Raw genomic sequence first — 12,956 nt, 5'->3', positions numbered from 1 at the left:
TCGGAGAAGACATGGAAAAGGAATTTCGGTCGGCACCAAGGTGCTTCTGGAAAACCGTTCGCCACCTCAGGAGGGGGAAGCGGGGAACCATCCAAGCTGTGTACAGTAAGGATGGGATGCTGTTGACCTCAACTGAGGAGGTAATAGGGCGGTGGAAGGAGCACTTTGAGGAACTCCTAAATCCGACTAATACGCCCTCTATGGTAGAGGCAAAGCTGGAGGATGATGGGGGATTGTCATCAATTTCCCTGGTGGAAGTTGCTGAGGTAGTTAAACAACTCCACAGTGGCAAAGCCCCAGGGATTGATGAGATCCGTCCAGAAATGCTTAAAGCTCTGGGTGTGGAGGGGTTGTCTTGGTTGACACGCCTCTTCAACATTGCGTGGAAGTCGGGGACGGTGCCTAAGGAGTGGCAGACCGGGGTGGTGGTTCCCCTTTTCAAAAAGGGGGACCAGAGGGTGTGTGCCAATTACAGGGGTATCACACTTCTCAGCCTCCCCGGTAAAGTCTACTCCAAGGTGCTGGAAAGGAGGGTTCGGTCGATAGTCGAACCTCAGGTTGAAGAGGAACAATGCGGATTCCGTCCTGGTCGTGGAACAACGGACCAGATCTTTACTCTCGCAAGGATCCTGGAGGGAGCCTGGGAGTATGCCCAACCGGTCTACATGTGCTTTGTGGATCTGGAGAAGGCGTATGACCGGGTCCCCCGGGAGATACTGTGGGAGGTGCTGCGGGAGTATGGGGTGAGGGGGTCCCTGCTCAGGGCCATCCAATCTCTGTACGACCAAAGCGAGAGCTGTGTCCGGGTTCTCGGCAGTAAGTCGGACTCGTTTCAGGTGAGAGTTGGCCTCCGCCAGGGCTGCGCTTTGTCACCAATCATGTTTGTAGTATTTATGGACAGGATATCGAGGCGTAGTCGGGGTGGAGAGGGGTTGCAGTTTGGTGAGCTGGGGATCTCATCGCTGCTTTTTGCGGATGATGTGGTCCTGATGGCATCATCGGCCTGTGACCTTCAGCACTCACTGGATCGGTTCGCAGCCGAGTGTGAAGCGGCTGGGATGAGGATCAGCACCTCTAAATCTGAGGCCATGGTTCTCAGCAGGAAACCGATGGTCTTTACCCCAAGTGAAGGAGTTCAAGTACCTTGGGGTATTGTTCGCGAGTGAGGGGACAATGGAGCGGGAGATTGGTCGGAGAATCGGCGCAGCGGGTGCGGTATTACACTCAATTTATCACACCGTTGTGACGAAAAGAGAGCTGAGCCAGAAGGCAAAGCTCTCGATCTACCGGTCAGTTTTCGTTCCTACCCTCACCTATGGTCATGAAGGCTGGGTCATGACCGAAAGAACGAGATCCAGGGTACAAGCGGGCGAAATGGGTTTCCTCAGGAGGGTGGCTGGCGTCTCCCTTAGAGATAGGGTGAGAAGCTCAGTCATCCGTGAGGAGCTCGGAGTAGAGCCGCTGCTCCTTCGCGTCGAAAGGAGCCAGTTGAGGTGGTTCGGGCATCTGGTAAGGATGCCCCCTGGGCGCCTCCCTAGGGAGGTGTTCCAGGCACGTCCAGCTGGGAGGAGGCCTCGGGGAAGACCCAGGACTAGGTGGAGGGATTATATCTCCAACCTGGCCTGGGAACGCCTCGGGATCCCCCAGTCGGAGCTGGTTAATGTGGCTCGGGAAAGGGAAGTTTGGGGTCCCCTGCTGGAGCTGCTACCCCCGCGACCCGTTACCGGATAAGCGGAAGAAGATGGATGGATGGATGGACATGTGCGACTGGATGTAAAATTCAGTCGCACACTCTCAAATTTTGGAGCCCTGCAGAATGTTGATATTTGTGTGTGGCAGGTCGCATTACTGCACCTCTCTTTCAGTTTGTCAGAAAGCTCCTCCAGCACCTGCACAGCCTGTCTGTGGTACTGCAGCTGGGACTCCACCAGGGATGACAGCTGGCTCACCTGCTCTATCTACACACACACACACACACACACACACACACACACACACACACACACACACACACACACACACACACACACATAAGATAATCAGTGTCGCTACACAGTTCCATATTCTGGTTTATAAAAATAATACAGTTCATAAAAGCCCCAGTGACAGCATGTGGGCATATACTGAATGATGATTATGAAGCTAATGTGTGATAATAAATCATTTATATTTGTTTGACCAAATAATCTTCACTCATTGTCCACTTTTCTGGAAGATTCAACTTCATCTCATGCTATTAAGTAGACCTTCAGTATAGATCATCAAAAATGTTTTTTCCCGCTAAAATGTACAGGTACATAGTATCTATAAAGTCATAGGGAACAAAATAAATATAGGCTTGATGTAGAGTAAAAGGAAATACGGAACAGACCGACTTCCTCCAGGAAGCACTGGTCATACTCACACCTTTATAATATATAATTATAATATTAAAACTAGGGCTGTCAAAATAACGCGTTAATTTTGATTAATTAATCTGAGAACAAATAATGCGTTACAAAAAAAATAGCGCAGATTAATCCATTCCATATTGAACTTTGTCCCAGAGCCGTTCTAGCCACCATTCGACTGTAAAATGAAGGAGGGAGACGAGAATGCGCTGCCTGGATCATTGATTGGAACATTTACTTATAAACATCTTCTTCCTGAATAGGGTTGGGTACCGAAATCCGGTGCTAATACGGCACAGGTGCCTTCACGACTGGTATCTACCAGACCGAATAGCAACGTGGATTTCGGCACCTCATTCCGGTGCCACTGATATGTATGCGCTTCTCTCTGATGCTCTGAAACGGACGTTACAGGCAACAGAAACATTGCTACACGTGATGCTAGTTAACACTAGACTACACTCAACAGCAGCTAACGTTAGCCTACCGCTAGCTAGTAGCTGGATTAAACACGGTTACAATGCTGACAGCTAACGCTCAACGGTGTAATTCAACACCTGGATGTAACAATGTGCAGCACAGACGAAAAACACAGACGGTGCGTTCAATGAAACTGGTAACCTACAGCCTCGTGGTGCATTCAAAGTTGTTGTTAAAGGCCCTTTTTCCATCTGGTGGATGTTTTTCTCATTCAACAGCAATTTACTAGTGAAATAAGTTATTGTTATAGTTATTACATTATTATTAAATCATTTAATTTTGATATTATCAATAATTAATATTATAATAATTTTTTTAATTTTGACCATATGGCCTAGCAATTAACAAGCCGTTCTTTAATGTTGCCGACTGTTGTTTAGTATCCTTCTTTCTTTTTTTTTTTTACTTTCTTAAAAAGGCACCGTTAAGGCACTGGGCAAAAATTATGTATGCGATTAATTTAGATTAATTAATCACAGAGTATGTAATTAATTACATTATTTTTTTTAATCGATTGACAGCCCTAATTAAAACTAAAACCACCAACTGCTGTGCTGTGGTATAGCAAAACCCACAAATCAATGTAGACATACTGTACATGCCCTGCCATGTTTTGTTCTAATATGCTTCCCCACCTACAGGTGTGCACACCTTCAGTTATGTACAGGGCAAACAGAAACCTAAATAGTGATTAAATGTTAACTGCAGCTATTTAAAAAACATGCTTATCTCCAGTATAAGTATTGGCTAAACCTATTTACAGGTGTAACTATTGGCGTGTTTGTCCTGTGGGTGTGTATTGAACAGCAGCAAAAGCGAAGCTCAGTCTAGCTCAACAATGAAGCAACTGATATGCCAATCTACATCACAAGAAGGCCTAGGCTGAAAACAACTGTACTTGTCCTTTGAAATGTTTTCATTAATATACTGTTTGTTTGTAATAGATTTTTATATTAATGTAAGGACCTAAAATCAGTACTTTTAGATTGTATATTTGAGATATGTCAATGTTCTTTTTCCCCTGTGTTCAAAGTAGGGATCGACCGATATGGATTTTTTAGTGCCGATGCCGATACCGATTTCTTTTTCATCAGTCTTAGCCGATGACCGATACTGGCTGCCGATTTTCTTGTGCCGATATTTGGAGTCGATATTGCTTTTGCTCCCTCAATTTACATCATAAAAATGTAAACCCTGCCACACTGGATTTGTTTTCGGAATCTGCTCTGCCATTTCTTTAAAAATAATAAACAAAAACACAGAGCAGTGTCACTTCTGCAATCATCTTACATTCATATCACCCAAATTATGTGTGCAATGTGCATCATATGGCTGGGTGCACTACATATGGTTAACTGTGCAAGGGTAAAAGGCTTTCATCAACATCTACAACACAGCCTTGATGATGCATTGCTTGCTGACATATTATAAGACAAAATGTCCTTTGTCAACACATTTAAATAATTTAAGAAAACAATAAACCTGAAAAATAGCCATTGAAATAAAGTGCTTGATTTGTAATTTATGACTGCCATGGTGCTAGTGGGGGAGGGGCAGTGCATGGTCTGCATGTGAACTGCAGCGTCTCCAGCATCACAGAGCTGCCTGTGGACGCCTGTCTGTAAATAATGCCGGGAAAAAACTAACGGCGGACGCAGCAGCCGCGTATCAGCCGATGCACGTAAATACGAAAATATCGGCCCGATATATCGGCCGGCCGATAAAATCGGTCTATCACTAGTTCAAAGCGGGTAAATGTAAGAAATGCTGTGTTCCGTATGATTTGGTTCCACCCAACAGAAGCTATTGTTATTTTAGCTGCAGAATAACAGAAGAACCCCTGACTTTTGGATGTAGTTACCCTTTTTATTTTAAAGATAGACTGCACAGACGCAGGATCAGGCTCGAAATTATGCTTCACTAACACCACACACTGAACTGTGAAAAAATCAGTCCTCACGTCAGTCTCCAGCAGGTTGTACATGCTCGTCTCGGCCACTTCCTTAGACTCATGAAACTTCTCCAGGGCCTGTCGAACCTCCTCATCTGGGATCTTGCCCTGACGCTTTTTCTTGTAATCGTAGTCCAAGCGACGGCCTTCCAGCTTCTTCAGATGATGCTGAGGTGGTAAGAGCCATAGTTAGTTTAGGAAGGGGCACAGGAGTCATCGTTATCTTGCCTCTAATTCAATTTGAAGAAGTGATGTTGTCAATGTACCTGTATCTCTCTGAGGTCCTTGTCACAGAGCCCTTGCAATGGATCGATGAAGTTCTGTTTGACATCGATATCTAGAGAGTCTTTGACTTCTGCCAATCTCTTCATAGCCTCTCCAACATCTACTAGCGCTCCGCCTGAGCCACACAGACAGAGATTATTACCTTAGCGACATAGCAGATTTGAAGTGTAGCACCATAGAATCCTAGCGCCATCAGACCACACATAAAGTAACAGATAGTATCAAATAAAACCACACACAGACACAAATACAATACTTAAAATAGTCAAAAAGCATTTCAAAGCACTGTAAACAGTGTAGATGCAATCTATCAGTACCACACATACACACACACCCCATCATTTCATTGCTAGGAATGAACTAAAACCACAACACACACACACACACACACACACCTTACCAAAGTTAGTCTCCTCTCCGAGCTCCCGTCCATACTTGCTCATACATTCTCCTAGCAGCCCCTCGGCCTGAGGGTAGCCTGGGTTCTTCACCTGGCCGCGGATCTTAGACATGGTGTTCAACATGGATAGTTTGGCCCGTGATGCTGCGGAAGAAAGTTTGAAAAAAAAAAATGTCATCGCAGAGTTTAAACAGTTTTTAAATACATGCATGAAAACATGTTTTCTCCTCACCTGGGTTGGGCTGAAGGTACTCTGATGTTTTGGAGATAACCTCCACTACCGCTTTACTGGTCACATCTACTTTCTACAAAATACAGCAAGCACACATACATCAGAAGTATACAACAGAGCGACTTGAACTCACAACTAACATTAAACAGTGACAGGCAAATAAGGTGTGCTGTTAAACCTTTTGTTAACAATTGCTTGCTCATAGGTTCATACACACAGTTTAAAGTGTTTTTAAAATACAGTGAGCTTTTTCATTCCATTCCAGTTTGGAATATAGTATATGTTATGTGTATTATAGTGACATGCACCTCAACATGCTGGTCTGAATGCCTTCTTGTGCACATTTATGTTTTTGATGATGAACGACATCAAAAATGTAAACTAGGGCTACAAGTGTTTAGTCATGTTTAGTCTATAACATGTCAGAAAATAGTTTTCCAAGAGCCCAATATGACATCTACAAATTGCCTGTTTTGTCTGTCTAACAGTCCAAAAACGTAAAAGATATTCAATTCACTACCATTTAAGAAGACTAAGAAAACCAGCAAATATTCACATTTGAGACATCGAAAACAGTGAATTTTGGCATTTTTGCTTGAGAAGTTAATCAATTATCAAAATGTTGCTAATTGATTTGTTGTTTTTGATGTCTTCCTAACAGTTTTACAGGGCTTTATAAACGTTGAGGTCAGAATTGTTTCTCAACCAACAGAGTGTATGGCTTTAAATGGGGGTGTAAACATCAAGCACAGAAGTTCCACAGAAAGAGCACAGCAGTATATGGGTTGACTGTAGTGTGTCAAACCAACCAGGCCTACAGCTTTGGCCAAAGATGTTGCTCTTTTAAGACCACAGAAAGATGCCTCTCTTACCCGTTCCAAGTCTCTGAAGTCATCATCTAGTTTAGTTCCTTCAGCACCTCCAACTTTCTCACTTACCATCTAGAGGGAGAGATAGACAGAAAGAGGGGGAGAGAGAGAGGAGAAAGGGGGAGGAAAGACAGTAAGACTAATTAAGTAATGCCTGCTCATAAGGTTTTCATTTGAGTGGGGAAACAAACATGAGCTCATCTCTAATTTACACACGCCTTCTCTGTGTAGACAATGCAATAATGAACATTTCATTTAGCGAAATGTTTGTGTGGAGCACTGTGTTGTACAAATCCTACCTTTAACCCAACTCCTCAGGTGACTTTAACATAGGAATTACAAATTAAAAAAAGACCAACAACCACAACACGAGCAGTGTTGTACAATCCTTTTGGCTTATTACATTTTGCAGGATGAAGAAATGTTGGACCAGCTTTTATTTCAATAAAGACAATATGCTACAACATGAGTAGACTAAAACATGTTGACTGAAAGCATTTGTATTTCCAAGTGAGATCTCTCAGCATGTTTTTAGGCCACGGACAAAAGTCTAACAAACGGAAAACTGTCCCTTTCCTGTGCATGTACAGTGAAGTGTTTCTGTGCATCCTTCTGGGCTAATTCCTTCATTTGGGAGCCGGATTTGTGATTTTTTTTCAGAGACAAACGTCATTCACAGAGAACTGAAAAATGAATGAAACCGTTCTTCTGGCTTTGTAGAGTACTGTTGTGACTTCAAGATACTTAAGCTACATGGTTCCGTATCTGAGTTTCTCTCAGTGAAATGGGCAGAAAAACAACCCCCATCACCATCAGCAAGATAATAAAAAATGGCATGACGCACGCAACAAAAGTCCTTGGTTGCAGAGTCACTTGTACACCCATTCTGCAAAGACAAAAGTGGACCACAACATCTACTTTTACTTAGATGTATGCCATGATTTTTTCAGACAAAATGCTTCACAACACTTTTTGATCTTGTGCATTTGAGGGAGGTTGTAACAACCCTGATGTTAATGTTTAATTGTTCCGACCAGTGTACTAACAGAGGGAGCTTTTAAACAGTCTGGACAGTTAATAAAACACTACAAAAAAAAGGTCCTGAAAGAGGGATAAATCATTTACAATTGCATTTGATTTCATTCTCTTTTACACAGTACTTGTTCCTAAAGATTTAGCATATCAATAAGTGATTCTTTTTTTTTTTTTTTTTTTTTTTACAATTCATTAGTATCTTAGACAACTGTATATTTGTAGGACCAGGCCTATACTACATAGGCATGCATAATTTAGCGCAATCCTCCTGTAACCTTTACAAATGATCGTTTCTGGTCTGAACTGGTTTATCGGACATATTCAATTCAAAGATAAAGATACCATTTTCCTTTCCTTCCTTTCAAATTCATCTCATCTTTGATAGAGCAACAGCAGTTTGAGTCATTTCCTATATGACTCAAACTGTGTGTTACTGGAATTACTAGGACTTTCTGAAGAAACGCTTATTTAAACACTATTATGATTGGTGAGTGAACAGTAGAGTTTGATATGTAGTCACAAAGGTTTACATCAAAGCTAGACAGATATCATAATTACGGTTTGTTTATTTACCCCCTTGTTCTTTTTTTTTTTTTTTAAACATAATTGTTACTCCTTCCCCAGCAGCAGCTGGCAGACCTAATAGTGTGGGATCTTCGAGTTATACTGCTGAATCGCTGCTGTGTGCGGTAAGCACATGACAGAGGGCCTCGAGGATTCAGGTCACAAATAAAAATACAGCCTCAACTCTCCTTAGCATTTGACTCCCTACCTCAGAGTTAAGACTGCAGTCTACAGTCCAACATTTCTGTTATTTTATATTTTCCTGACACCCTATTCTGGCTTAGAAGACTTTTAGGGAAGGGGAAGAGAGTAACTAAACTTGAGATCTTAGTAGCAAAGTGATTCGTTAGCCACTAAGTAATGTTAAATTTTTTTTTTTTTTCTTCTGCTAAAGTAAACATCCCATTTCTCATGTCATTGTAACATTATTATTTACATGCACACAGGCTCAAAGGAATGAAGCCCAAAAACATCCACAAAAAGGTTATCATCTTGACGTTTTGGTGTAAACACGCAGAGAGCTACAGAGAGGGAGCAGTCTATAACAGGGATCCTTTTCATCATAATGACTGGGTTTTTAAGCTACTAGTAGTCAGTTAAGGGCAACTGCATTATCACAAAGCCTAGATCAAGATCTTGTTTGGCTTCAGATGACTTGAAGATTGCAAGACCCAGTTGACTTATGCTGAGGCCAAATGAGAAGTAAGACAAAGAGGTGAATTGGCAGCCTAATGTAGATCAGCATCATTTCCTAACATAGCCTTTGAAAAATCAGCTGGTAAACATTAGTTGGCGGGGAAACACATCGTTTTCAGTAGTTTATTTCTGCCACACAACAAACGTGTCTTATTTGTTGTAGCACAACATGCTAATTGTCAAAGCCATCGTTTGTAATAAAAAAAATTTTAAAAAATGGTACGCGCAGAATTAAAAGGGTTATAGAAACAACACTGCGTCTAGAATACATGAAAACCAGGTCAGTGTGGTTGGAGAGCAAAGGGGGATTTAAAAATAGAGCTCTGCAACCACAGTAGCTGAGCAAACCACATTTCATGAGGGAATTATAAAAAGTGTAGGTGTGATAGAGATTTGGCCTGTTCAATCAAGAAGAATTTGATTCTTTTTTCTTTTCTTTTTTTTAATGTTTCCTTTATTCTTACTTCACTTAGTGATGCCTCTTAGCGCTTGTGCTTTTAAATATTTTCTAACCTCCCGGTTATTTCCAGTAAATCAGTAAACCTACAACTGCCATTGCCTCCTTCATACTCACAGGAGCCAATGGCTGCAATCTTTACGAGCACCTGTATTATGGCTCTATCTAGTTAGAGTAATACTTTCCCAGGAGGTATTATATTGCAGACTCATAATAACTCCTTTAAATGGGGATTAATCCCAGATGAAGTATGCAACAAACTATTTTCTTTTTTATCAACATATCCGTAAACTACTCTTTCCTGATTAAAATGTGTCTTAAGACTCAATATAATGAGCATCTTAGGCCAGGAACAGTAAGGCCACGTTCAGACTGCTTGAAAAAATACAGTACAGCCGTCTCATTGGTTTGAATAGAGGCAGTTCGTCGGCGCAGCGGGGGGGCCAATGCAGAAAGACAGTAAGCACACACTCCTGGTGGATTACTTTGTAACGTGAATGCTGTATTTCTACTGTTTACCTTGCAATTGTTGTGACAAAGAATAAGTTGCATTTTCTTATGAATTATAGATTTGATGCTTCTTCAGGGTTATGTTACAAGTTTAAGAAGGCAAGGCAGGTAAAAATAACCACAGGATATCACAATTATACTATGGCTACTTGGAGTTCTCGAAATTGGTTGGCTGGCAGAGGTACGTATAATATTTTCTGGTAACTGTACAGTATAATTGGACAACTCTGCACGGGTGTTTATTTGCTGTTGTTTGCACTAGTATTCAACACAAGGCAAGGGCAGCAGAAACTAGGCTTATCTACAGAGCATGGAGCTAGTGTTATTGGTGTAATAAAAAAATAGGTTGTTTGCATCTTTTTGCATCTGTGTCATCTGTTACAACAGGGAAGCAGATAACTTGTTGAGTATTATCCCTGACTTAATCTTTTGATGTCCTCCATGTGAGCATAACTTTATATTCAGCTGTAAATGTAAGCATTTGAGAACCAGAAGACTTTTCAGTGAGTGCATAAATAAACTTGATAAAGTGCACAAATATAGGTCAAATGCCTACTGGATTCTGTCAAATTCTTCTGTCATCTCCATTGAGGACTAACAATCACTTCCACTGTGACACCTAGAACTTCAGAGTGTGATGTTTTTGTGCTGCTCTTTGAGTGTGACATTTCATGTTTTTAAGATTTAGTGTTAAGAGTAGTTCTTGGAAAAACAGGGAAGGAGAGAGAGTAAAGGAGAAAAACAAGGATATGGAAGCTACAGGACACAGATATCATTTACACAGCCAACTTCCTGTATGCATCGAGTGAAGAAAATCTGAGCTATGTCAACTGTTGTTGACTCTCATGGAGTTTTGGCAAGAAAAGCAGCTGCATTGCAGTCAAACAAAGGGAAAGGACACTCTTCCACTTCCTTCTCTGCATCATTCCTTGGGTCACTTTCTTGTCCACTAATCCACTTAATCTCCATCAAACACCTTTACTATTCACTTTCATTGCAGTAAGAACCAAGACTCCTTACATGACAGCTTCTAAATCGTGTTATTTTCCCTCACAACCAAACCGACCAGTTTTATTATACATCCATGAAACCAACAGGGATCTGAGTCTGTTCCTGACAGGAAGCTGGGGCAGAAACCAAATGTCTTTCCTGCTTAGATCAGCAGGGGTAGGAAGAAAAGAGACTCAAAAAAATCTTTTTAACCGTCCCCACCCATGACTTAGAGACCTGGCCAAAATTAAAAACATGCACACCAAAGCTCAGACACTAACAGACAGTAACACTTTGGTATTTCCATAGCAGGCAGTGGCATTTCTAACGCAATGGCATGTTAGATGTCTCACTTCAACTGCCCTAAATATTGATCCGTCTCACTAAACAAAAGACTAAACACAGATGTAAAATAGGTCTTCACTGCAAAGAAACATTTTAAAACCTAATGTTGAGGTTACACTGCCTCAAAGAGGGAAATGGTCTTTCTCTGAGTAAACAAAACTGTTAACTTGAATGTGTCAATACCTGCTTGGTTTATATTGCACGACTTTTTAGTGTATTGTCTTTATACTCTGAGCTCTGACTCACCCGGAGAGTCCCTGAGGCAAACAGAGCTAGCTAATGTTTACCACAGGATGTGTACTTTCTGAATCTGAATTGGTGCAGTGCATGGTAAGGTAAAGTTAGCTTAAATACCTGTAAACCGCTAACCGCATAATAACGTTACTTAGCATTACTTAAAGTTAATGCAAAACCGAGAGATGCTCCTTAACTTTAACTCTAGCTGTAATAGATCACAACGTGACAACCTGAAAATAACCTTTTACACAGTAACACAATGCGTTTCTAACGTTAGCTTTCTGCTGTCACCACACAGTAACAGCCACATTAACAAAGCGTTAATAACATTAGACAACTATAAAACAGCTAGCTACTCATGCTAAATGAGGCTAGCTGCTACATTGACAGTCGCTAGCTAAAAGAAAGGTTTTACAAACCTGGCTGGCTTTATAAAACTGCTTCTTGAAACCCGCTACCGACATCTTGAACCCCGACTGTCTTCAACTTCCAACGAAGGTGTAAATAGGTCACGGTATAACTAAAGTTAGAGATACAGTATGTTAGAAAAGGGGCCAGCGCAAAAATTGGTTCGGAGGAATCATAGGACTGCACAGCCGTCACTCCGACACGGGACACGCCAACTGACCACGTCCACGCCGAGGCTGACTTTTCACACTGTCACAGCAGATAACGGAACGAAATGTGCTAAATCCACGAAAATAGTATTTCCCGAACTAAAAAAGCAGGCATTAAAAATCTAGGGCACACTTAAAGGTTATACAAAGCACCAAATGTGCACCAGCCGCTTTGAAGAAATCAGTTTCACGAGTTAACGCTGCAGGCGTGTTGTGTGTGCACACCGCCCCCTGCTGGATGTAGCAGGTACACAACCGTCTGTCTGTCTGCTGCAGGATTTACAGGCCAGATGTTCACATCCTCAGGCAATACAGCCTTTTTATGTCTGAAGAAACTAATAAAACATTGTGGTCCCTAATTAGCAAAGATACATTCAATGAGATTAGTATATGTATGTGATAGCTTGAAATATGAATGATTAACTATTAACTTGCTAGGGTGCCCCCAGTGCATAAATAATCAGCTGGGCCACTATATTAACCCCCTTCCTTCCACTCTCTGTCTGTCAGTTTTTTCTATACTGGAATACTACCTACTTGCCCAACATTTGCTGTGCAGCACTTTGGTTAATATCATGTATCATGAATTTAAGAAAATCCCTAAAATAACTCACCATAGGGTCTTGAGTTTAGGTAATAAACAAGGAGCCATTTTAAGGCCACCATCATCTCAGTTTATATTGTATTTTAGTCATTCATATCTAACTAAACTAAATTTCAATTAAATCAGCACAAACCACTTTACACACAGTAAGCCTGGAGCTTCTAGGGCCCCAGGGCAGCTGGCTGCCTTATCTGGAAACACCAAACTGACAGCAAGGTTTATGAATTGTACACAGTCTCCCTGGTTGAGAATACATTAAATGATTTACTTACTCAAGCATGTAGTTGGATCTCT

At 41.5% G+C, this 12,956-nt stretch overlaps 1 protein-coding gene across 1 annotated transcript; it reads right to left on the bottom strand.

The window, feature by feature from the left end:
- Window positions 1–1,763: 1,763 nt before the first annotated feature.
- Window positions 1,764–12,275, bottom strand: sh3gl1b (SH3-domain GRB2-like 1b; the record flags this gene model as incomplete). The annotated part of the gene is made up of 7 exons (XM_036007243.1): window positions 11,861–12,275; window positions 6,611–6,679; window positions 5,739–5,811; window positions 5,507–5,650; window positions 5,088–5,221; window positions 4,831–4,989; window positions 1,764–1,958 (listed from the first exon to the last, which is right to left on the bottom strand). Coding segments are annotated over exons 1-7 (819 nt in total), but the record flags the coding sequence as incomplete, so codon positions are not given.
- Window positions 12,276–12,956: the final 681 nt, after the last annotated feature.

Source organism: Sander lucioperca, chromosome 11 (genome assembly GCF_008315115.2).
Source record: "Sander lucioperca isolate FBNREF2018 chromosome 11, SLUC_FBN_1.2, whole genome shotgun sequence".
Classification (NCBI taxonomy): Eukaryota; Metazoa; Chordata; class Actinopteri; order Perciformes; family Percidae; genus Sander; species Sander lucioperca.
The sequence above is the reverse complement of the archived record's forward strand: the minus strand, read 5'-3'. Positions and strand labels throughout refer to the sequence as shown.